General features: G+C 34.8%; 1 protein-coding gene across 3 annotated transcripts in view; it reads left to right on the top strand.

The window, feature by feature from the left end:
- The window catches only part of LOC143256558 (uncharacterized), a 108,761-nt gene that overhangs the window by 79,735 nt on the left and 2,953 nt on the right, over positions 1 to 26,073 (top strand). For 2 of the 3 annotated variants that reach the window (XM_076513922.1, XM_076513924.1), the window contains 11 exons: positions 8,936 to 9,066; positions 10,332 to 10,422; positions 10,871 to 10,960; positions 11,794 to 11,976; positions 15,566 to 15,670; positions 16,107 to 17,055; positions 17,302 to 18,368; positions 19,732 to 19,860; positions 21,621 to 21,731; positions 22,080 to 23,810; positions 24,758 to 24,878. In XM_076513922.1, coding sequence (XP_076370037.1) covers positions 8,936 to 9,066; positions 10,332 to 10,422; positions 10,871 to 10,960; positions 11,794 to 11,976; positions 15,566 to 15,670; positions 16,107 to 17,055; positions 17,302 to 18,368; positions 19,732 to 19,860; positions 21,621 to 21,731; positions 22,080 to 23,810; positions 24,758 to 24,878 — 4,708 coding nt within the window. The remainder of the gene's footprint in view (positions 1 to 8,935; positions 9,067 to 10,331; positions 10,423 to 10,870; positions 10,961 to 11,793; positions 11,977 to 15,565; positions 15,671 to 16,106; positions 17,056 to 17,301; positions 18,369 to 19,731; positions 19,861 to 21,620; positions 21,732 to 22,079; positions 23,811 to 24,757; positions 24,879 to 26,073) is intronic. The other variant, XM_076513923.1, reaches the window with a different exon arrangement.

The raw sequence follows: 26,073 nt of genomic DNA, 5'->3' as shown, positions 1-26,073 counted from the left end.
CTCACGATAGAAAAACGGAGGAAGTTCGCCAGTCTCGGCGTGAGAAGCGACTATTTGAGCGAGTGGTGACACGTTATATTACTATCGTTATAGTTGTTTAGAGTTAAGCACAAATTTACACAGTAGGCTATCTTGGTCGTGCCCATCATGGATACTGAAACATGGCTTCTTCTGTCGTTATAAGCCTTTAGACTTTTATAACGACAATATAACGGGTGTAAGAAGTGGCGAACGTAATAGATTTCAGTTACTTTTAAGTAACTAACAGCAAACTGTTTCATAGCAACCGATCAAGCGTAACCTTGAAAGTCCTAGCTTTGTACCATTAATTCCTATCACTTCGTAGATCGCGTGGTACATTAGTCCTATGCGTGAAAACGTTTGAATTACCAATCACGTGATGGAATAATAAACTGTGATGAAATAAAAATGTGTTAGAGGTGAAAGGGAAAGAGCTTTCGTTGGGACGCTGTTACGAGGTGTCCTAGCGGAATAATAGAAGAACTAAATAAATTTACCATTCTTCTCAACTTGAAGTCCGTCATCATATGAGAAAATTTATAGCTTAGGACACATCTCACAGGAAGTCAAACTTATAACCATACTAAGAAAAACATAATATATACAATGTATAAAACTATGAAAAACAATGTGTTAACAACGTTACTTACTACTAAGTGTTAAAATAATAACACCGCCTCAGATTTGTAAAGTAGTTTCGTGTTTTATATTGAAACTAGTGCATATTCTGAGGCATTTCTAAATTAGTAATTAGTTCATTTATACTTTTTAAACACGTGTCACAGAATACAGACGATGCGCTGAATTATGAGTTCCTTTTGCTGTATAAAAATAAAGTATATACAAAGTACTTTGAATTGAATAATGTAAATCTCTGGATTGCGGGTTTGAATGCCAGTAACGAACATGCTCACCCTTGTAGTCGTAGGGTTTCAACTGCTTTTCCTATAGTCTATCACTTCTAAATTAGGGACGACTAGCTGAAATAGCCTTTGGTTAGTTTTTGTCAAAATTCAACTAACAAAGAACAAAAATAGACGTTAGTGATATAATATATAAGTGAATATATACATACATATATAGACGTGTGGAGAGACTGTTATATTTATGTGTTTCATACTAAACGATGTAATTTAATCTTGGTATTTTGTACGCCTTGCTTATATAATATATTTACATTATATCTTAATATTGTGGATTTATAAACAATTCGTCAGAATCTTAGTTCTTCGTTTGTTTTGCTTTTTCACCCCTCAGCGGCGCCACATTGAACTGTGATAATCGAGGCGTTAATGTCCATTTTGATTCGTTTATCTTCTTTTCACGTAACAGCCAATAGCGGGTAACACTGTAGCCTGACTGGCTGTCGCCATCGTTGTTTCAGAAAATAACACGAAACAATAAAAACTCTACAATATTTTACTGCTAAAGGTCCATTACAGGGACTTGCCTAAAGTTGACAACGAGATAAACTACCAGCTAGCTATTCACTAACACATCGTCTAGGCAACGAACCCACGTGCGGTCGAGATAGTTTTCGTTCGTTGGAGATTATGACAAGTTACACTGACGCAACTATCTGTCATGAGGCCAATGACGGAGATTGAGTGTCGGTTGGCTTTTGATTTGTTCCAAACTCCCATTCTCCGTGTTCATAACATAGCATGGGATCGGAACTTCTAATAAATAACGTTTATTTTAGCTTTGATACATAGCCTTATTCTCCTAAATTTTCAATATCGCTAAACGAAAACTGGATTGTCTCTCAGCAACTGTTCATCGTTTGAAAATATCTAAAATATAATATACACAAAGCAAAGTTCTTAACACTAAAGACAAAATCAACTTAGCCTTGTGTGTACGTGTATATATATATTTACCAATAAATAATCAAAACATATTTTTTCATCACAGGTTTAGTCTTGTTGTTCTTAACATAATTATTCCTTTTGATGTTAATATTTAATACCTAACTATTCAAATAATGTTTTAACATAAATATTTATAAAGAGTTAATTGTCAAAATTTATCCAGCACATTTTATGAGCAGGCGCGTTTTTATTAGACGTCCTTAGGATAACCAAAGATAGATAGCAAATTTTAAACACCATGTAACCATTTTGCTCTTATAAATGTTTTAATATTTTTTAAAGTGTGGTTCGGTTTTAAAGCACGCTTTATTGTAATGTTCTCACACATATGTTGTCTATCGTCTTTGTTATTTTCAGTTAATATATTTACAAAGCCTACAACTCTACCCTTTCCTATTGGTCTCAGAATATTTAACTTAAATACCAAACATAATACATTGAAGTTACAATCAAATGTGTAGCGTATTAAATCTTAAGTGAGATACGAAGCCTAATCGCTGTTTATTTAGTTGTAGTTCTCCATAAACAAAATTCAACAATTTGATTATACTAGGTGCGTCTTTAATTATCCTAAATAGTGAAAGTGGCATATTAAGGTTTTATTATAATCTATAGCTTCTGTTTCCTTGTTACGTATTACAATTAATCTTGTACGAGTCTCCGACTTACTACGTTACTTATGGAAATTTGAACTTAGAAGTTAATCAAATGTCGTTATGTGTTAAATTTATGGTATTTGCCATAAGATTGATACATACAATTATATTTATTAACACAAATATATTTTAATATACAAACAACAATACAATTTATAATAACGGTTATTACAAATAATAATTTACATACAAAAGTTTTACAAACTTACAAACAACATTGAGTCTTTTTGGTCTAGAACTGAATATTTCATCGATGGTTCAAATAGAGTGAATTATTTCTCATTTATATGCAAAAATTTTACAAACTTACAAGCAATATTAAGTCCTCTATCCTGTTTAGAACTGAATACTTTGTTGACGGTTCACGATGCGCAAATTAATTTTATGTTGATACACAAATACATTTCACTTGACTGGAAGACTAGCTGGCACTATTCTTAACATGCGAGTTGTTGTTTTTTTCCCCAGAAGTTACTTCACTCAGTTTGTAATGCTGAAATTTATAAATGTTCCTAGGCAAATATCCGTAGTTTCTGATTAATACGCATTTGTCACAATCATAGCTTCGGAAGCTTATAGTGTACCGACTGTAGTAACCCAAACTGTCTCATGGCGCGTCGATTTATAAACTTTGAGTGAGATTCTCGAAAGCTCGGTTGCAACAATATTCGAAAATAAGCGGGACTTGCACAATATATATTTAACAATATAAGTTACATACATTTCTAAATATATATTAAACTGAGACAAACAAAGATATTAAAATAATATAAAAATCAGTGGAATTATTATATCATAAAAATTGCACTAAGAGTCTCTCTTGACAGTTCCAAACACGATGCTTTTGAATAGACGTGTGTCCAAATTTTTATTTGTTTAATGGTTTCAATCATTGAGCAGGTTCTTTTTAATTATTAAGTAAAAATAATGGAAAGCATAGGCCAGTTGACTGCAAATAAATTGACTTGTTTTTTTTTCAACCGCAACGAACAAATTCTAGAAGCTACATTCAGTGGTAGGCCTAACTCACAATTATAAAGTCTTTTACTAGCAAAATTTCTACATTGTTGAAATGCAAATTCAAACTTACGTTACTGAACTGATCGTAGCTAAATTTACTGAATGAGCTAAAAACAACAAACTGGCATATAATCTAACCCGTCTCTTTCTAGACTAATTTCATATTAAACAACGCTATTCAAGGCATTCGCGAAATTTCTATGTTCACAACTCTCTCTAACCAAAATAGTACAAAGGTCTAGATTAAAATAGTGAAGCATTGCTAACAACATTACGTCATTTAGTTCCATGTGGATATTCAAACCGTAGGTATATATATAGGCCTGGCATGACCAAGCGCGTGAGGCGTGCGACTCGTAATCCGAGGGTCGCGGGTTCGCGCCCGCGTCGCGCTAAACATGCTCGCCCTCCCAGCCGTGGGGGCGTATAATGTTTCGGTCAATCCCACTATTCGTTGGTAAAAGAGTAGCCCAAGAGTTGGCGGTGGGTAGTGATGACTAGCTGCCTTCCCTCTAGTCTTACACTGCTAATTTAGGGACGGCTAGCACAGATAGCCCTCGAGTAGCTTTGTGCGAAATTCCAAAAAAACAAACAGGTATATATATATATATATATATTTACTGTATATACAAGTGATAATATGTAACAGAACGTTACTTTAGTGTTGAATAGTGTAATGAATTCTGTGTATGTGTTAAAATCTACCCTTTGCTGTGTTCAATAAATAAATAAATTCCTAAAAATCGTTAAGCCTAGACGTATTAGTTTTCTCTGACTTTTTCTCATGGAACGTTTACAGATTAACTCTTGTATACTGGTTTTTTAAAAACAAGATATCATTTTGAACATTTCGATTGTGTGATTTCACACACACACACACACACACACACACAGAAAAACGAGCTATCAAATTTTGCCTGAAAAGGAAAAATGTAAAAACAAACATTTTTTTACTCATGTAAATGATAGCACACTGAGCTGATTGAAAAAAAATGATTAAAAATTTGACAGTTTGTACGCGCGTGATTAGTGTTGTAGCACGTTAATTTTGGTTTTTAGTCGAACCTATATTAATTTCTATGCCTCAGAAATCTGCAGTATGATAAAAATGTCACATTTGAACGTTTGTACTTACACGCCGTTTAATATATAATAATATTTAATAAGTCCATGTATATATCTGTGTTAACTGGTTTTGTGCTTATATTCTCTTCAACTCCTATGTTTTTCTTGTAGGCCTAAATTAATTTTCAGTTCGATAACTGTCAAAAAAGGAATATTGCTTTTCTCGATTTAGCAGTATCAACAATTTATATGTTGTATAAGCCTTCACTTAATATTACTCGCAGTAAACCATGGTTTTTATTCAGTCATTAAATCTTTCTTTATTAAGTTAATAAATCAAAGTATGCCAGTGGCAGAGCACTGTTGTTTTAAATACGACGCTATAAAGAAGATATTTCGGCGATTTAGTACTTGAATAGCTGGCTTCAAGAGCAAACTACAGTCAACTGCCGGGCAGACAGAATTCTCCGCTCAGTTCAGCCGGAACCTGTGTTTTATGAAGTATCAGGTACAGTATTTATGTTCCATGAACGAAATCTGTACCGCAATGTAAATTAAAGTTTAAGTGCCACTAATATTAGAAGTGCACGTGGAAGACTACGTTACGTCGAGACAGCCAGCGCCCAAAATAAGATAAAACCGTAAGCCGCTCTATAATCCGGATCGTTCATTTTCGTTGATATCGATTTACTCATAATACGGAAAGCTTTGGCGGAAATGTTTTCATTCTTTTTAATTCCCTGTTTCATCTAGTGATTAATTGAATGGGAAGAAGAGAAAGTCAAACTGTATAGTTTATGTATGGCTAGGTCATTTAACTGTTGATAAAGTACTTATATTGTTAATAGCATGAGCGTAAATTTAAGGTTTTGTATAATTTATTTATTAATTTTCTTTGAACTATTTGAAAACATGTTTTGTTGTTGTTATACGCAAATTCGCATTTTAGACGTTTCAGAATAGCGTTAACTATTCCTTGTTAACACACGAAATAAGCCTTTTTATTCAAAACTGCATAGTAAATTTGTTAACTTAGTTTGTTTTGAATTTCGCGCAAAGCTACGCGAGGGCTATCTGCGTTAGCCGTCCCTAATTTAGCAGTGGAAAACTAGAGCATTATCACCCATGGCCAAATCTTGGGCTACTCTTTTACCAACGCATAGTGGGATTGATCGAAACATTATAACGCCCCATTGCTGAAAGAGCGATCATGTTTAATGCGAAGATTTGAAGCGACGACCCTCAGATTACGAGGTCGAGCGCTTTAACCACTTGGCAGTTTGTTAACTTTATGTGGTTTATTTGATGTTATTGTAAAAGAAGGCCAAACGTAAGTGGACAGGACCTTAGTTTCAACTCTTTAAGCAAAACTTATTTTTAAGACCACAGCTGTGTGGGATATGTCTTCGAATGAAATTCTTGTTTGTTATTATCTATCTTGTTAAAATTACAAGATATCTTCACTTACAACACCAGCTTAGGATTTGAGTATTGAGCTTTAAGACACTTTTTTAAGTTTGGATGATAGCTATCAAAACTTCTCACATTCGTAAGAATAACGATACAGTAAAGTGTTGGCAGCGTAAATGCCATGTTTAAATATGAACGGTCAAATTAAACCTGTTGGGGATGCAGGGACTACTTTTAGGGGCCCATAGATAGAATTCTGTTTAAAGAGTACTAAAGTACCACGTTATCTTGTCGACTTTGTTTCAAATATCATATTAAATCTTTTTTATGTTTTGTGAAATTGCACCATAACTCCTGTACCTTCACTTCGTGCCCAGCATGGCCAAGTGGTTAAGGCACTCGACTTGTAATCCGAGGGTCGTGGATTCAGATCCCCGTCACAACAAACATGCTCGCCCTTTCAGCCGTGGAGGCGTTATAATATGACGATCAATCCCAATATTCGTTAGTACAAGAGTAGCCCAAAAGTTGGCGGTGAGTGGTGATGACTAGCTGCCTTCCCTCTAGTCTTACACTGCTAAATTAGGGACGGCTAGCGCAGATAGCCCTCGTGTAGTTTTGCACGAAATTAAAAAAAAAACACTTTGTTGTAGATACGTCAGATGTGTCAAGAGTTGGGCGAAAGTTTCATTTTATGTTTCTAATGCCTCAACGTGATTTCTATAAAAGTTTTAATCGAAACAGAAATTGTTTTCATGATTGGTATGGTACTGGAACTAAAGTCCGCCAACCATTCCGTCGATCCGGCATTGTAAATATGTATGAGATTTTGTACATACCATTAAACATTTATAACCGTAGTTCGCTTGAAGAAATGATTTGTGTTTCATCTCGAAATATGTATACTCTGCACACGATTTTTTTATATGGAAAACGTGAGTGTTGACAACGGTTTTGTTTTTTTTCTCTAAAACATATTTGATATACGTTGGATAAATATAATGGATAAGTATTATATAGCCAAGGAAAAACCATAAACTGTAATGTAATTCTGTTACGCATCAACCTTACAACAAGACTATGTTTTTAATATAATCATTGCTCAAGACGATTCGAAAGTAATACGAAATTACATTCATGTTTTATGTTTGGGTTTTAGAAATAAGAGGGAAGAAATGGGATTCTTTTCCTTTCATGTCATTCAGTGTTCAGGGTTAGGAAAGAAGGACCCCAGTCCTTATACCACACATATTGATACCAAAGCATTCTGGTTATTTTTTTTTTTATACTGAAAATTGAATATTGATTATTCATTTTATGCATGCAGTTCATTTGGCGTATTCTAGATACGTGTATTCCACTCGTATCTACGGCCAAGAAGAGTATTCGCTGATCGAATTTATTAATACCACAGTGGACTGGATTGTCTCTTTCACCGGTGGACTAGATTATCTCTTACCGCAGTAGAGTTATTACGTATTATTCAAACGAGTCTCCGATTTATTACGTTATGTACGCGACGTATTACTATTTCAAATAACCGGAAATTTGAATTTGAGCTTAGTAGTTAATTAAATGTTAATATATTTTAAATTTATGTTATTTACCAACAAGATTGATACACACAATTTCCTTTTTTAATACAAATGTAGTTTAATGTACAAACATAAAATAATACAATTTACAATAACGGTTATTACTAATAGTTACTACAAATGATGGTTTACAAACTTACAACAGAGAATATTACGTCTTATATCTGATTTAGAACTGAATATGTTTCTTGATGGTCCACAACGAGCAAATTAATTCTGAGGTGACATTGTTACGTCTCGCATAAGCTAACGCTGGACTCCCAGTGGCTCAGCGGCATGTCTGCGAACTTACAACGCTAAAAACCGGGTTTCGATACCTGTGGTGGGAGAGCACAGCTAGCCCGTTGTGTAACTTTGTGCTTACTTCAAAAGCTAACGTTTTCTTTTTTTTTTTGACCGACCTCACACCAAGTGCAAGCTGACTCCTTCCAGCAAAGATACTTAAAGTCCTCGTAGAAATAATAACGTTCGAAGTAATTCACCGAAGTTTTATGATTTGTTATGCTCGAAATTTATAAACGTTCCCGGTCCAATTCTGTAGTTTTCCTATTAACAGACGTTTAACACAATAAAAGCGTTCTAGGCCTATAACATATTGACTGTAACTGTAGAGTAACATTTTTCTCTCCTGTCTCTCGGCTAGCCGCTTCTTATACGAAATCGCGATTTTGTAGAAATTTTGACAATATTCTCGCGCGCTTTTGTCAAACAAGTATTGTTGATTTTTACGCACAGGTACGTTCTACAATTTTCGAGAACAGGCGGGACTTGCGCAATACACAATTAAGAATATATGTCATAGGGAAAAGAAAACTATACAGAAACAAGCGTAGGTACCAAACCAAACATATAACGGTAAATCCATTACAGACTGAATTATTTCATACCACAATGGATTGGATTATTTTTTATTACAATTGATTAGATTATTCCTTACCACAATGGACTGGACCATTTCTTTAACAAGTACATTCTTTTTTCTTTGCTAAACCTTTTACAGCCGTTCGAAGTGAAAACAGTAATCAGTTTGCTTTAATAAATTATTTTCAAGCTGATTAAATTGTTTATTCGAATAATCTGAAAAAAACAAAATAAAGTGTTTTAAACAACAGATGTCGCGCAGGGTTTCAATTTAACGAAATTTCAATTACCATAATTATTTTCGTCAAACGTACATTTTCTTTATTATCTGGCCAAGTTGTCAGTTAGTTTAATTCAGTGATATACACTAATTATCGATATAACGACGCGGAATCGTTTGAAACATTAAAAATGTCTTCTTTTGTTCTTCGTACAGGTTTCTGTGACACAAGAACTACCGACGGAAACAATGTTGGGGCAGGATGCGGAACTATGCCTGAAAGAGTTTCGGTCTGAAAGTACTTACTGCAAAAATCATCTTATCAGGATAAAGCAAGACTTACAAAGGTACTAGTTGCACTGAAAGTCTTTATATAACTGTTAAGACAGATTTTTGTACACAAGAAATTCATAACCTGGTTTTCAGGCGTGACCTTACTAAAAAAAAAAAATTACATTTATACTGTTGTTTAAGCTACAGTTAAAAACCAGAGGGCGCTTACATATTCTGTCATTAATAAAAGAATAAACATTGATTAAAATAATGTAGATTTGTTCATCTCCTTTTCGTGTGACGTTGTTAATTTTTTCCTTCGAGCAAGATGGAAGCTTTGTTTGAGGTTAATCTAAGGGTTGCGGGTTCGAATTCCTGTCGCACCATAAATACTCGCCCTTTCAGCCGTGGGGGCGTTATAATGGGATGGGCAATCCCACTATTCGTTGGTAAAAGAGCAGACCAAGAGTTGGTGGTGATGACTAGGTGATTTCCCTGCTAAATTAGGGACGGCTAACGCAGATAACCATCGTGTAGCTTTGCACGAAATCAAAAAATAAACAAAGAAAACCGAAAATAGTTTATTGCATGTCTCGTCAATTGTTATAATGAGTTAGTGAATCAGTATTTCTAGAATCGCCTTCTAAACAGTTATGGCCCGGCATGGCCAGGTGGTTAAGGCACTCCACTCGTAATCCGAGAGTCTCTGGTTCGAATCCTCATCGCACCAAACATGCTCGTCCTTTCAGCAGTGGGAGCATTATAATGTGACGGTGAATCCAACTATTCGTTAGTGAAAGAGTAGCTTAAGAATTGGCGGTGGGTCGTAAGACTAACTGCCTTCTCTCTAGTCTTACACTGCTAAATTAGGGACGGTTAGCGCAGATAGCTCTCTTGTAGCTTTGCGCGAAATTCAAAACAAACCAAACCAAACTAAACAGTTAGCTTTCCTGACCATGCTCCAAATACAAAATATTTTCACATTTTAGCTAAAGATGATCTTTTCAAGATTCGTTAGGCAGCAGATAATCCATCGTTTATTTTATTCAAAATATCTGGCGTAACAGAGTTTTCTAAACTAAATCTGTATTATTATTATACAAGTTGTGAAAGTTGCTCATCCTCGTGAGACAGCGATAAGCTTATAACCTTCAACGGTAGAATCCGAGGTTCGATTCCCCGCAGTAAACACTTTTGATAGCCTAATATGGGTTTGCTCGAAAAGCGAACAGAAGTTCCTAATTTAATGTTTAACCGTATTTTATAAGGGATCTACAATACAGCTAATCTTGAAGGTGATTGTAGGTCTAGCAAAAACTCAATAACATTTTTTCTGCAGGATAGAAGATACGATGAAAAGTATGTTGCAGTTTAAATCTCAGATAGATCAATTAAAGCATGAGAAAACATCTATTGCTTTAATGTACGAGGTAAGAATAATCATCTTAGATCTCTGTTATTACAGTTTGTTTTTTTAGATTAATTAATGGTTTTGACTGTGAAACCTCACTGTTTATAGATTACCTAAAAGGGTTGATTTTAGAATAATGCTCATTATCGTATATAAAAAAATTTCTCTTAAGTCCTATTTGCAAGTCTGTTAGATTTAAGAAACTAATTAGTTCCTTATATAAATAGAAAACCAATTTCGAAGCTTCTCACGTCACGCGTACTCTTTAAAGAAAGTAATTAGCGCTTTTCTTTATTAAAGATAAATTGCTAAAAAAAGGACTTTAAGTATGTCAACATTAAGACATTAGAAGTGGATCTCATTAAACTAGGACGTTTTGATACGATATATGAAAAGATGGAGGTATTTTTTTGTTTATCATGTGTTTTGATTAAGTTTAGCTTAATACTGTTCTTGTTGTCTTCCAGAACAAACTTAGAAAGTATCAGGCCTACATGGCCAGTCTTGAAAGAGGAAACTTGCTTCTCTTGAGCAAAACGCAAAATGTAAGAGCAAACGTAAGTTCTTATTTTATATATCAACGTATTAACTGCTTTAAATCAGAATCGTACAAGGTGAAAAAATGAATGGTTGATTATTATGACAGACTTACGTATTTAGACATTCCATTAGCAAAGACATAGAAATTGTTACCCCTCAACGCTCCTTGAAAGGGGTAGTATTTTTCATTAATTAATTAGAAAATGTGTTGAAACAGGAGCGTAGATATTATTTGATATACTATAGTTAAACACATATTATATCAATGTATCTCAGAACGGCTGGTGTGGGTATTAACATTTTTATTGATAAGGAGAGAACAACTTTTCGACCTTCCTAGGTCATCTTCAGGTTAACCTAGATGACCTAGGAAAGTCGAAACATTGTACTTTCCATATCAATAAAAGTGTTAATACCCATACAAGCCGTTCTGAGATACATTTTTATTTCAAGTGGGTTTCTCGTGATTAAGAACACATTATATCGCTTGTGTTTTCTTCTTTACAAATGAGTGGTACCTATGTAAACGAAGAGGCTTGTCTTACAGTTCGTATTTAACCTGTTCAGTGCCGTAGACGAGATAACTCGTCCAAGCCGATCGGTAACACAGTGCCACGGACGAGTTAATTCGTTCTCAGTAATACCTAACTTCAACGCTAGATGTCAGTACCATACATGCATTTGACCTACTTACATATTGTTTCACTTTCGATCCAAAGTGGCGGAACGAAAATGTTTACAAAATGAAGAAGCATTAGAGTTGTATTTTGAAATTGGTTCGGAGTTGCCGTAGCAGCTGAAATATTTGTCAGTCAACAGGTTAAAATAGGTTCCTTTAATTCATTTACAGGAGAAAGAAAAATATGAAGAGGATAAAGAAATATCAATTAGCCGTGTACTTCTGGAACGTATCCAGTTGTTGGAACAGGAAAACTCATCATTACATCTGGAAAACGAAGAACAGAGACTGCAGTACGAACGCTGTATAGATGACGTGGCTAACCAAATGGTGCAAGCGTTGCTTGGGCAAAAGGTGTGAATTCGTGTTACATAAACAGGAAATATCTGATCTATTGTAACAGATACATTATGATAGGAACTATATAATACACAGTATCGTCACTGCATGGGTCCAATATCCACCCACTTCGTTTTTATCCTATATTTTAAAATTACACTGGTTTTGTCACGAAGTGAAACTCCGAGTTTTAATATCACACATATAGTAAGTTATCAGTAACTGTTTAGACAAGATATGAACTAATGACAATTTAGAAAATAACGTACATATAGATACGAAGTTAACTCTTTATAAATTGGGCAAACAGTTTAATACGAAGGTAAATACAAACATTCATACTTTTAGGATAATAAATTGTGAAGTATTCAAAATAGACACTCCAAAGCTGCATTTTTAATTTCGTGTATAGAGTTCGTTTGATCAAAGAATTTTTTGTAATAATTTGAGGCTCTATAGTTAATTGAATATGTTAAAATATAATGTTATCGTAATTACAACTTATATTTAAGTCATGTGATCTAACTTCACGAAAACAAATACTATTATTTCTATTACACTGACAGAAATAAATTTATATTTTTCGTTTACAAGAAAATTGTAACATGTCACCCAGTAGTTAATTAGATTTTTTTTTTAATTCAGTTAAAATAACAGCATTAGAACCGCGTATAAACTGTTGAAGACATTAACTAGTACATCGTTCATCCAATATATGTTCTATCACTTGTTTATAATTATGTACCTAACTTTACTTAAAGTAACATACACCCATTAAATGTACAAAAATATTACAGTTTGTTTAGGATTAATGTTCAGAGTTATCCTCAGTCTAGACTAATTTTTCACGTCCCATCGAAATCAGGACTCATTTTCAGGACCATTCAGTTATGCTTGAAGAAGCTCTCAAGAACGCAAGACATTTCTTTGGTGATGTTACACAACACGTGCTAGAATATGTTTTGTAGATATTTCAATGTATTTTCATACAGAAACATAGTATAAAACACTGTGTGAAGGGTATATGCTACCTTAACTTATTGCTGTATTGGTTGGACTGCAGGTTTAACCATCGATAAATAACACTATAACACAAATTTTGTTCCTGGATAGTATGTGTTATTTCTTAATTGCTTATGTTGTAAAAGTACAGAAAATGGCCATTATTCACTTCAAACTTTGCTTTTGTTACCTTGATAATGTAATTTAGAAATTAACCTATTTTCTATATAAAAACAGGTAAATTTGCACATTTTCTTTTATAAAGGTCTGAATAAAACAACATATGAATCAAGATTTACATGTATTTATACTAAAGTTATACAGAAATGTTTAGAGGTGAGTAGTTTTTCGAGATTTGCGACTGTAATGTAAATCACTTTAATGTGTCAACCCACAAATATAGTCCCCATCATATTTTAGTTATACGCTCCCAGGTCACAAAAGCAAAGTCTGAAGACAAAAATAGGTCTTTTCCATTTACTTTAGGCATAAGCAATTGAGAAATAACACTTTCTGTCCAGGAACAAGTAAAAGTAAAAATTTTGTTACACAGTGTAATTAACATATATTTATACATCAAGTATTTGTTACTATTATCAAAATCATGTCTTACAATTCTAGATTAAACATATACTTGTTCATTCTGCTTTCTAATTGGAGACAGACTCATGACAGTTTTTCATCAGGGTAGGTGAATAAAATAGGTTTTTTTTACATAAAAATTTCATAAATATGTTTGATATTTTTGACCAGATCTTAAGAAAAGTACGCTAATCATGTGCTGATCAGTTCATGTTATGTTGAGGAAAATTTGTAAGAACATAAAAGCACTATTTAGATAAATCTCCTTTAAGCCTAATGTTTTATTTTTTTACTTTACAACTAATATATCATAACTATTGTACCTTACATGTCAGTTAACCAGCAGTTCCATACGACTCAGTAACTTCTTCTCTCAATCATGAGATCATGTGAACATTTCTTAAGCAAGTCGTTCAATCACTTTTCACGTAAGTTCACACGTAACCGGGCTTGGAATAACCAGTTGATTATTGCAGTCGACTCGTATTCTGAGGGTCGCGGGTTCGAATCCCTGTCCCACAAAACATGCCCGTCTTTTAAGCCGTGAAGGTGTTATATGTGGCGGTCAATCAAACTATTTATTCTACTTGTTTCTCCAATATAGAAGTCGTGGCAGTTATCACATTGTATTTTATAAATAATGTTGGTGTGGTGTTTGTCAGTGTAGTTTTTACATAGTATAGACCTCAGTTTTGTGCCTGGTTTTTGAATAAATTTGGTATTAACTGGAATGTCATATTTTGTTACTAGTTTTTGCCAAATGTTGGTTATTTGTCTGCTGATGTCAGGAATATATGGTATGCAGCAGTATATGGTTTCGTGATTTTTTGATTCGTGAGATATATTTACTTTTGTTGGTTGATTTGCTTTCTGTCTAGGTGTGTGCGTATAATGTTTTCTACGATTTGTGGAGGAAACTTATTGATGTTGGTGAAGTATTGTTTTATTTTGTCTAATTCATAGTTAATTTTTTCTGGTGAGCAGAGTTTTATGGCTGTGTTTATTTGGTTTCTTAGTATGCTGAGTTTTTGTTTTGTTTCATGTGCTGAGTCCCAATCATCCAGTATGGGTGATTTTTCGGTAGATTTCTGTTTTGAACTGTGTGTCGGTTCTTGTAATTTTGAGGTTTATATTGAGGTTTGAGAGTTTAATTTTCACTAAACAAAAAGAGTTATACCATCAAGTAGTATTTTTATAAATATAATAAATCGGGAAAAGTTCATATGCACACAAATAAGTTAACAAGTTGTCAGTCTGAGAACTAACAGTGACCCACCATGGGACTAGATTTTGTTTAAAAATTTCAAAGCTTTTGTGTGTGTTTTCTTTTTAATTCCAAGTTGTATAGATCATAATATATTAAGAAGAACGGATAGAGTTTTTACAGTAATTTTCTGGCCGAACAAAAGGAAGACATCTTGAAACTGATACCGCTATTATAACGTATTTCAGAGAGTTAGGAAATAAAGGACTACTTGTAACGAGAATTTGTCTGTTTGTTTTTGAATTTCGCGCAAAGCTACTCGAGGACTATCTGCATTAGCCGTCCCTAATTTAGCAGTGTAAGACTAGAGGGAAAGCAGCTAGTTATCACCACTCACCGCCAACTCTAGGGCTACATTTTTACCAACAAATAGTGAGATTGATCGTCACATTATAACGCCCCCACGGCTGAAAGGGCGAGCATGTTTGGTGCGATGTGGATTCGAACTCGCGACTTTTAGATTACGAGTCGAACGCCTTAAACCCACCTGGCCATGCCGGGCCATCTTTGATTTACGAGTGACATTAAAATCGCGCTCTTCGGTCATACCGAGGATGAAAATACAATCGTGGCTGCTTCAGACCATCACTTGAACAATTAGGGACTGCTACATAGAGAAGTATTTTGGGTAGCTTTGAAAGTCTGAAAGTTTCTTTAAAGTAAAGGTACGTTTTGTTCTAATAATTTAAATAAGGTCTTCGACGTACGTTGACATAAAGCTAATTATACACATGTTGTTTTTGTTTTTTGAGACAGAATTTGAGAGAAGAATGTGGAAAACTGGAAGAACGCATGCGTAATTTGGAACAACAGAACAAAGTTTTAGCTGCCAGGATAAACCAACAGTCTCGATTACTACAGGTTTGAACTGTTTAGGCTTAGCTAAAATTCCATAAGTGCTAGAGTTAATTATTTTACAGGAACAGTGTCAGAAATCGATTTAGATATGTGGTGACATATTTAGATAACAGTCTTAAAGTACATTATACACCTTACCTTCCGTGTAAAACCATTTTCTGTGATATATATAATTATTACTTTATATTAATTGTTTTGTAACTCGTTATTTGTGATTGTAAAATGTCGTTCTGTCTTTGGGACTAAGAACCTATCTCATTTATCTTTAATTAGACTGTAATGCTTGAAAATTGTGTTATACACTTAGCAGGTTAAGCTTATCTTAGTTAGTTTTATAGACTGATTTATATTCTAAAGGTAAGACTAAGATGCTATCTCATTTATAACCAAATTATAATACATATTGAAATGTAATTATAGTTTCAATGTTTCTCGATAGGTGGATTTTCAATCACACTTATCCAGCTTAAACACGATAAATCAAGATAGCGAGGACATTTTGCAACATTCTTCAAAAGCCAAATGTCACGATAGTCTTTGGGACACCCATTTTCCAACCAACACATCTTACAACAACCATCAACCCTCGCACAGCAAACAAATTCTTAACGATTCTGATAATGATTATGACACGGACGAAGAGGAAGCTATTGATAATGGTTGTTGGAGAGACTCTACGACAAGAATCGGTAAAAGTCACTCTGATGTATATTTGGGAAAACGAGGCAATGCAAAGGATATACATGTGTCACAAATCAACGAACTAGATAGAATATGGAAAATTGAACAACAGGGTCATAAAACCACCGGACATTCCAAAGAACATATTAATACAACCTCCAAGCCAACCTTTGAAAAGGAACTCCTTAGCGTTGATAATTTGTCTCCTTTGGTATCACCTAACAAACTAATAGTGCACAACCATCGCACAACCCAAAATATTGTAGGTAATTTCTCTAAGCCAAATAAGGTACCAGACGAGATTGTACTTAATAGTTCACAGCTGAGATCAAATATTCTTCCAAGTTCCGAAACTCCTATATCCGACCAATTATCCCATTATTTGAGAGCTGATAATGCGATTTCAGAAGTTGGGAGAAATCCACAATCCAAAAGTGAAAGAACGCTTTACCCACGTGCTGATTACGAGTTTAAAATATTTTTTACAAAAGAGGAAAAGAGCAGTCCGCCCATTTTCATAGAGCACCAAAACTACAACAAACGTGGTTGCTTGTCGCGGGAAATGTCTCGAGAATCGACTGCTGTGGGGTCTGTTGCTGTGTCGAAACTCATGGAACCAACAAGTAATGGTCGCACAAACACTGTCATTCGAAAGGGTCAATCCAATGACAAACTTGCTTTTGATAATTTCCCGCTCTTGGTATCAGGTAAGGAATTTTAGTGACTTTAATTTCAACATAAGCATTCTTCAAGGATACATCATTGCCTTTAAACAACTATGGAAGAACATTTTTTAAAAAATGTAATTCTGTGAACATTAAGCTTTGATCGAATACTTTTTGAACGACTGCGTGAAATGTATCATTTATATTTGAAAAACGTATTTTAACAGTTATATTTAAATTAACTATATAGGTTTTACCTTTGTTTAATTTCTTAACGTTTTAACTTAGGAAGTACATTCTCCGGGTTAGTCCGTTCTACCGAAAGCCCGAAGTCGTGCGTCGAACCTAATCATAGCAGTAAGGACGAAGGATATTCCACTATGTCTAGTGACATTCAAGTGGACGCCGTTGAAAGTGAAAAACCTGACACACAAAATACAAAGTCAATTTTGAACAACACGTCGTTAAATTACGAAACAAACATCAACTCAGACGTTTCAGACAAGCATCCAGAAACGTCGCTGGGAAAAGAACGCGGAAAAATATCTTCCTCAGACAGTGGACTCGGACTGAATGTATGTTTGCGAACCAAGTTCTTGGAAACGATGGATCCCAGTTCCTCCGTGAGTCAGTTGAAGAATATTCATGAGAGGAAGAACCGTTTCGTTCCTTCAACTCAAAATAAAGGGGGAAATGAACACGTTTCTTCTACTTCTTCTCTTGATGTTGAGAGAAGTCCTGAAATCAATTACAGTTCGAGAACAAATCATGATAAGTACAAATCTGAGATAGACAAAAGTACTGAAAATGCAGTTTTAAGTAGTTTATTTAACAACCACTTTATTAGAAACGTGTCGCATGCACATCAAACGTTAGACTTTGATAACATCTGTAGCGAAAATAAAAACGAATCCATTACTAACAACTTTGTACACAGCAATAATGTTCAATTGGAACAGCACAGACCAGATTATAACGAAGGAACAAAGCGCATTGTAATGTCTAAACCAGAAAAACTATCCGAGATTGAAAGGATACCGTCAGAGAAGACTGTTTACAGTTATCCGTTTCAAATGACTAGTCATTCTCACGTGCTCAAAACACAAAACCGTTTCGTTCCGAAATCTGTAGTTCACCATGCAAGTTTAAGGCGAGCGGTTTCGGACTCTGTTTTGTCCGCCAGTAAATTAAAAAATTCTTGTTTGTGTGGTGGTAAAGCGGAGAAATCGAGGCTTAACTTCCATCCTTTAGAACGACGTGTCTCTCTGTGCGAGTTTCATTTCCCGAGAAGTAAAAACACCGACAATAAGAACAAAACAGCAGACGGAAAAAACAGTGCAGCCTCATTTATTCAGGTTTGAGTTGTTTAAAGTATACTGAATACATTATTATAAGTTAACACTACATATTTTGTATGATTTAAGGAAAGAGATAAAAGTCCATCCTATAAAAGATAAAACAATGATATTAAAGTGACCAGTTGTAATTGTTTTGAGTACAAACAAACATGGTGGTAATTTAGTATATAGTGGTTGAACCATGTACAGATTTATTATATTCAACCATTGAGAGGCTTTAAGTTATTTATTGTGCATAAATTAAAAATTAACAAAATATGAAACCAAGAAAACACCTTTGTTTTAGATAAAGTACCATAATTTTTTATACTTTATTCGTCGATTTTCATACTTTATTCGTCGATTAATGGCCCGGCATGGCCAAGCTTGTTAAGACGTGCGACTCGTAATCTGAGGGTCGCGGATTTGCATCCCCGTCGCGCCAAACATGCTCGTTCTCCCAGCCGTGGGGGCGTTATAATATGACGGTCAATCCCACTATTCGTTGGTAAAAGAGTAGCCCAAGAGTTGGCGGTGGGTGGTGATGACTAGCTGCCTTCCCTCTAGTCTTACACTGCTAAATTAGGGACGGCTAGCACAGATAGCCCTCGAGTAGCTTTGTGCGAAATTCAAAAAACAAACAAACAAACAAACGTCGATTAATAATACTAAACTACGTTGCGAAATTTCAAAATCACTTTCAACTTTCCCAAACACAAGATTGTTTCACATTTAGATATAAAAACAAGAACGTGATAGTCATTAGGAACTGCTAATTACCCGGAAAATAGTTCTGTTCTGAAGTAGCAGCGTTAAACAGTGGTTCATCATAATCTCTATCTTCATGATTAGTTGTGAATTAAAAATTTAAGTTTCGTTAGCCCTAACTTTCAAACCTTATCATAATCTACAAGAGAATAGAAGAATTATGTCAGCTTAATATTCTCATTTCAAGTTTATATAAAATAATACAAAAACAACGTAGCAAATATTTAAAAAAGCTGTAGAAAATTACTGGCAAACCATTGGATGATATTCTCTACTGGGTGTGGAACCATGGTAACAACAGTTCTGCTACGTCTGTACAACTAATGTTTTAATGTAGATAACCAATGAAATGAAGTAATTGTTATATGTCAATCTCTTGGAACTTAATATCGATCGAATGTCGTGAAGAGTACGTTGGTATATATGTACATGTGTGATAATTTTACAGTGTACACTATATATATATGTAGGAGTGACAATTTAACAGAATATTATATATATATAGTTGATAATTTTAGAGAGTATAATATATATATATGTATGTAGAAGTGATAATTTTACGCCGTACGGTCTTAGCAAAGAGATTAACATACATATATTTTTAATGTTTCAGACATACAACAGACCAGAAATCTCTCCAAGCTGCAGCGATTCGCTGAGTTCTGTCCACTCTTCTTTTTCAGAGGTCACAAACAGCGAAGGATTTGAGGATCTGAAACCAACCAGTTTAAAATGTTCAAGGGTTAGTTCGGTTTTGGTTCGTCGTGTTAAAAACAAAACACATCAATTTCTTTTTCTAACTGAAGATCCGTGGATTGCATTCCGTTAACGTAAATTAAAAATGATAAAAGATCGCGTTCTACACTTGTGGCTCTTTTTTTTTTTTTTTTTTAGTGATGGTCAAATCTATTCTGATGTGATAAAATCAGCCCAAGAGTTGGCGATGGGTGATGTTGATTATCCGTCTTCCTTCTAGTGTTACCCCCCCCGCTAGTACAGCGGTAAGTCTACGGATTTACAACGCTAAAATCAGAGGTTCGATTCCCCTCGGTGGGCTCAGCAGATAGCCTGATGTAGCTTTGCTATAAGAAAACACAAAGAGCCTTCTAGTGTTTCACTTCAAAATTAAGGAAAGGTAGCGCAGATAGCCCTCGTGCAGCTACGAAGAAATGCATCAAAGAAATCTTAACAGTTTGACTAGCATTTCTTTTAGTGGTATTCCGAGATACGAGTGATTAAGGTCTTTGGTTATTGTAGTTTTTGTTACGCTATTCGTAAACGTTTTACGAGGTTTATTGATTTCAGTATAACGTTTCTTATGCTTTTTATTTTGCTTCACACATGTTGTTGAATAACTATTGATATTTAAGATAAATAAATTTTGAAATATATGTCACATTGCAGGTGTTTTGTTTATTTTAATTATAGCATTGGAAACAGAACACCAATATGTATTTTTTTTAGTATATCAATATTATACATTAATTCAAAGACGTAAAAATCGGTGAGCATGAAATTAAGTGCAGTGACCTATAAACTGAAACTCAGTCACTAAACAACTGAAGAGAAGTTGGTTATGTAACCGAAAACAAAACTGAAACCCACTTCAGAAAAGATTTCGTTTTAACAACGTAGTATGCAATGACAAGGAACCAAGAACCTATATCTTGAAGAAAGTTCTCAATCTTTCTGTAGGTTTAGTATGTTAACGGAAAATCTAAACGTTTTTGTTTATATTTCTTTTATTTGTATGTTCTTCCCAATGTTTCATCCGCAAAGTGCTTTGTTTTATGAGCTATGGTAGTGTATTTGCTCTGTGTTATTGTATTATGCTTTCCTGGTCTGTGTACAAGATCCATTAGCTATGCTGCTCGGTGCTAAAAGTGTACGTTGTTTGTTTTATTTAGAGCAAACCTACATTGAGCTATCTGTTGTACCCACAGAGGAATCGAATCTCGAATTTTAGGGTTATAAGTTTGTAAACTTAGGGGGACAAAAAAAATGTAATAATCATGATATTAACGTAACGATTCGGTTGTTCTGTTCAGTGACGTAGCCTGGTTTTCCACTCGGGGATGGGGAGTAGAAAAGTTTAAGTTGTTTGTTTTGATTTCGCGCAAAGCTACACGAGGGCTAGCTGTGCTAGCCGTCCCTAATGTAGCAGTGTAAGACTAGAGGGAAGGCAGCTAGTCATCACCACCCACCGCCAACTCTTGGGCTACTCTTTTACCAACGAATAGTGGGATTGACTGTCATATTATAACGCTCCCAATTCTGAAAGAGTGAGCATGTTTAGTGTGACGGGGATTCGAACCAGCGACTCTCATAATACTAGTCGAGTACCTTAATCACCTGGCCATTGCTTACATTGCTAAATTAGGGACGGCTAGCGCAGATAGCCCTCGAGTAGCTTTGCGCGAAATTCAAAAAGAAACAATTGTCAAAGCAGAGCCGTACCATATATTTATTTTATAACATGTTATACTGGCTATATTATTTCAGGACAACGATCTGTGGAGTGCCAGCGAAGACGAAACTGATTTTCCAGAACATCACACGTTTGTACAGCAGTGGTTAAAACTGGAAGGAGAACAGTTAACAGAAAGTTGTCAGGTACGTTCCTGTGGTGGTACAACAGTAAGTTTACGGACTTACAACACTAGAATCAGGTTCAGGTTCCCAGCAGTGAACACGGCAATAATCCAATGTGTCTCTGCTCTGAATCAAGTATTGTGTTAATCTTTAAACACTTACGCAGATAAATATTAAATCTTTTAATTTTTTTATTTGAATTACTTAAAGGTGTAAAATTATTTTAAAAACTAAACAAGTCAAGAAACACACGTTTGTGACATGGAACGGCACGCAAACAGCTAATGTTTGTGTTATATAGTTTTCTATGTTTTTCTGAATATATTCAATGTTACGCATAACGTCTATTAATGTTAATTTTTCTTGCAGGAGACGCACTCTGTTGACGAAAGAAATATTAAAGTGTGGACATTTCAGCACACCACAGAAGACAGCAAACAGGCTACTCGAGACAACGAAGGAAACGTGGTTGAACAAATAATGCCTTCAAACAGCTTAAGTCAATACATCCTTGAGAGCATTGAAGAAGAGAAAGAATCAGAGGAAGAGATACACAAAGTTATAAGTTCTCTGGAACTCCAGCATAAGAAAACAGCACCAGTTGAGGCCAGTGCTGTTAGAGAATGGACCTCTTCCGAGAACAACCATCACCAAATAGATAATACGAACGTTGTTTTAGAAATTTCGGATAACGAGGCAGCTATTGTGAACGAGGGTGTTAGTTACAACTGCTCTGAAAATATAGACCAGAAACGAACTATTACTATGACACATAACTCCACAACATCATACTCCAGTGACACACAAGATGGGTGTTTAGGTGAAACGTCAAAATCTGATTCAAAGAATTTCATTTCCTCTCTAAGAGAAGATTTATTCTCCAACGAAAATATATTGCAAATCTTCCAAGCAGAAAGTTCTCTAGAAACTGGGGAAGATTTCACTCCAAGAGCTATTCAAGGTGGCTATTCACTTTCGAAAAGCGATGTCTGTAACCACCCTGCTTCAGTGTGTTTGGATGTTGCCACTGGCAAACCAGAAAACCAATTAAACTTAAAATCTGAATGCCAACCTATACTTGAAGAACCACCAATGCAAGCTAAATTTACTCCAGTAGAAAATGGTTTGAAAAATGATGTGAGAAATGAATGTCACAATGTCCATAGCATAGCTCAAGCCGAGACTCTTGATGCACCTATGAGATCAGGACACATAAGTGAATTGTTTAGTTCAAATAAACCAACACTTGGTGTGTTATCAGATTCTCGCTTCACAGATTCTAAGCAAGTGAATAAGACATTGAAGCAGTTACAGGGTAAAGAAAAATTAGGGAGTCCAAAGTGTAAAAGAACGCCACCCGTTCCTCCTAAACCTATTATCCAAAATAGTGTGATACATGAAAAAGCCAAACCCACGATTCTTCCTAAACCGAGCCAGCTGAAACCAACAACATCGCGGATTCTCGTTCCAGGAAGTTTTGACAATGGCCAATCGAAAATTGAACGAACTAAAATACCTATTTTTACTAACTCTCGTTTTAATGTTCACAAAGAGGGAAATAAAAAACTGAGCAACTCTGAAAAGAAACAGTCAACAAATAAAAATCTAAATTTTTCCAGAGAGAAGTTAAAGTATCCAGAACTTAATAACGAACCATCAAAGGATTCTGGTGGAAAAACACTGAAGCAACCAAAGAAACCAGAAAACAGTCACACGAAAAAATCAGAAACTAGTCATAACTTGTCAACACGGAGTCGTGGGCTCGTGAAACACAAAAATAAAAATTCAGACAAAATCTCTGCAAGATGTAGAGCCGAGGTTAAAAGTCATGCTTTAACGGGTCAGAGGAATATTAATACGGATGTGGAGCAGCTCCTGTTCGAGAGTAGTGGCTTGTCTGTAGCAGAAAAGTTACAGATTCTAAACAGTTTACTGGACAAAAACGAGAGTTCCTCCATTTCGCGTCGTCATGATTCGAATTCGACAGAATTGTCTGGTATATCATCAGTGATTGACCCAGTAACAATGAAAACTATTAAAGAAGGCTGCAGGAGCTCCTGGATTCATGTCTCTTCAGTGGCGGATGTTCATAATTTTCAGGTATGATTTTACAAATTTAAAAAGATTAACTGAAGTTTATGTGCAAAATGATTATGGACTTCTTAAAATCTATGAGCGGATTTAGTGTATTGTATTTATTCCACACCAACCTGACGTTTTGGTAGTGTTTCTTATTAATATGCAGTATCATAAAATCTTCATCAAGACACATTTTATAAATAAAACGAAACTTCTGTAGTGTAGTGTAAAGCACTAAAACAACAAAATATGTCTGGCTGTTAGCTTCCACTTAACGTTGGATTGGCCGTTTAGGACAGTCAGGTTTTAAACGATACAAAACTATGTTATTGATAAAGTATTGAATTACATATTAATCAGAAAAATTTAAATAAAAGATTTAAATAAGAGAGTTGTACTTCAATGAACTTACGGTACTGGATCCGAAGTTTGATTTGTTAACATAGCCCTTTGTCCCGCCGATGGGGACCTAGTGATTAGGAAACTCGGCTCGCGTTCTACAGGGGTCGTTATAATGTAAAGGTTGATCTGTTATTTGTTGGTAAAAGAGTATCTCAAGAGTTAGGGCACTCGACTCACAACTTGCGGGTTCGAATCCCCATCATCGAATATGCTCACCCTTTTAGCCGCGTGTATGTGTGTGTGTATGGGGGGTAATAACGTGACGATCAATCTCACATTTCGTTGGTAATATAGTAGTTCATGAGTTAGCGGCGAGTGCTGTTAAGTAGCCATCTTTTCATTAAATTATGAATGGCTAATACAGATAGCCCACGAGTAGCTTTGCGCAAAATTCAAATGAAGCCACTTCAATGAATAAGTTTATTCGGATTTGAACAAAGAAATCCCCTAATTTCATTTATATCAATCTTTTGAAAACCTTTCAAACTTTTCAGATGGTTTTAACAACAACAAATAAAATCTAGTAAACTTTAATAATATCTAATACAACTTTTTCTTTGATACAGACAATATCTGAGCTTCTGGAGTCTATAGCAGGTAGTAGTAACAGTAGTGAAGAGAGTGAAGAGGACATACAAGGGAACCAATCTTCTTGTCAAAAGAATGTACAACAAGGCGTTAATTCAGGTATCTTGGAAACGATGTTTATGTTTTGGAGGTAGATTTTATCAGAAATTGTTACTTTTATAACATGAAAACGTAAATATGTATATATAAATCCACCACATCTAGGTCATAAGATATGGTACCAGATTCCTTGGTTTTAGAATGTGTAGAAGAGACGATTTGTGTGTATATATATATATATATATATATACATATATATATATATATATATAATTTGTAATAAACAAAAATAAAAAACGCTGCACCACTAAAAAAAATCCCCATGGTAAAGACTATAATGTTAGTATATGAAATGTACCCGAGGTTTTGGAGGTGACGACTTAATAGGACCAACATTGCGGTGGGGATACACTCTATCAGTCTTAACATCCGTTCGCCAATCTCATATGAAGAAGTTCATGAATAATTAAATAAGTAAGATAAATTTACCTCCTGAAGTTGGCATTCCAGCCCACATTATGGTGGTAAGACACTAATTAGGAGTCCAGTAGATAAATTATACTTGTGTATGAAGTCCTAATTATACTGCAATACGAAATGATATAGGGGTGAACATTTTATTTGTGTATGTGTAATTACAGTACCATAGACAAATTAAAAACTGTATTCTCCGAAATTTTATGAAACACGTAATGTTTACACAAGGATCGTCAACATATGCTCACTATTGCCTCATCTGTAGTAACGAAGGCTTCCGATTTTAGTAGGATGTGATAAATTGACAAACTGATTCGGACCAATAGGGGAAGTTCCGGCTGCTATGTTTCTTAAGTGCATCAAATTTTCTTTATGCTACACCAGTACAGTAGCCATCTCTGTAATAGCACTCAGTTCATTCTTTACTGTGTGGCCAGCAAGTTGTGAACTAAAAGGATGGACTATTGTAAGCACATTTTATAATCCTATGTTGTAACTTGTACCCTAGGATATTTTTCAAAATATGCAGCGCATTTTGTGTAATTTTAATGTGTTTTATTTATGGCTTAAAAATTTATGATTATAATATAATTAATCAGAGGTTGGGTTCTGCTGTTTCTAACGCAGCCCTTCCTCATGACTTTGTTTATTCATTTAACTTCATTTGGATGTAATTATTTAATTTTAACAATATATATTGTAAGTCCCTACCCATCCATATGTTTTTATGTTATATTCAATTACGCATGTATTATAAATTTGTTTCTTTTTTTACAGA

Source organism: Tachypleus tridentatus, chromosome 7 (genome assembly GCF_004210375.1).
Source record: "Tachypleus tridentatus isolate NWPU-2018 chromosome 7, ASM421037v1, whole genome shotgun sequence".
Taxonomy (NCBI): domain Eukaryota; kingdom Metazoa; phylum Arthropoda; class Merostomata; order Xiphosura; family Limulidae; genus Tachypleus; species Tachypleus tridentatus.
Note: the sequence above shows the minus strand (reverse complement) of the source record. Positions and strands in the feature narration are given on the sequence as shown.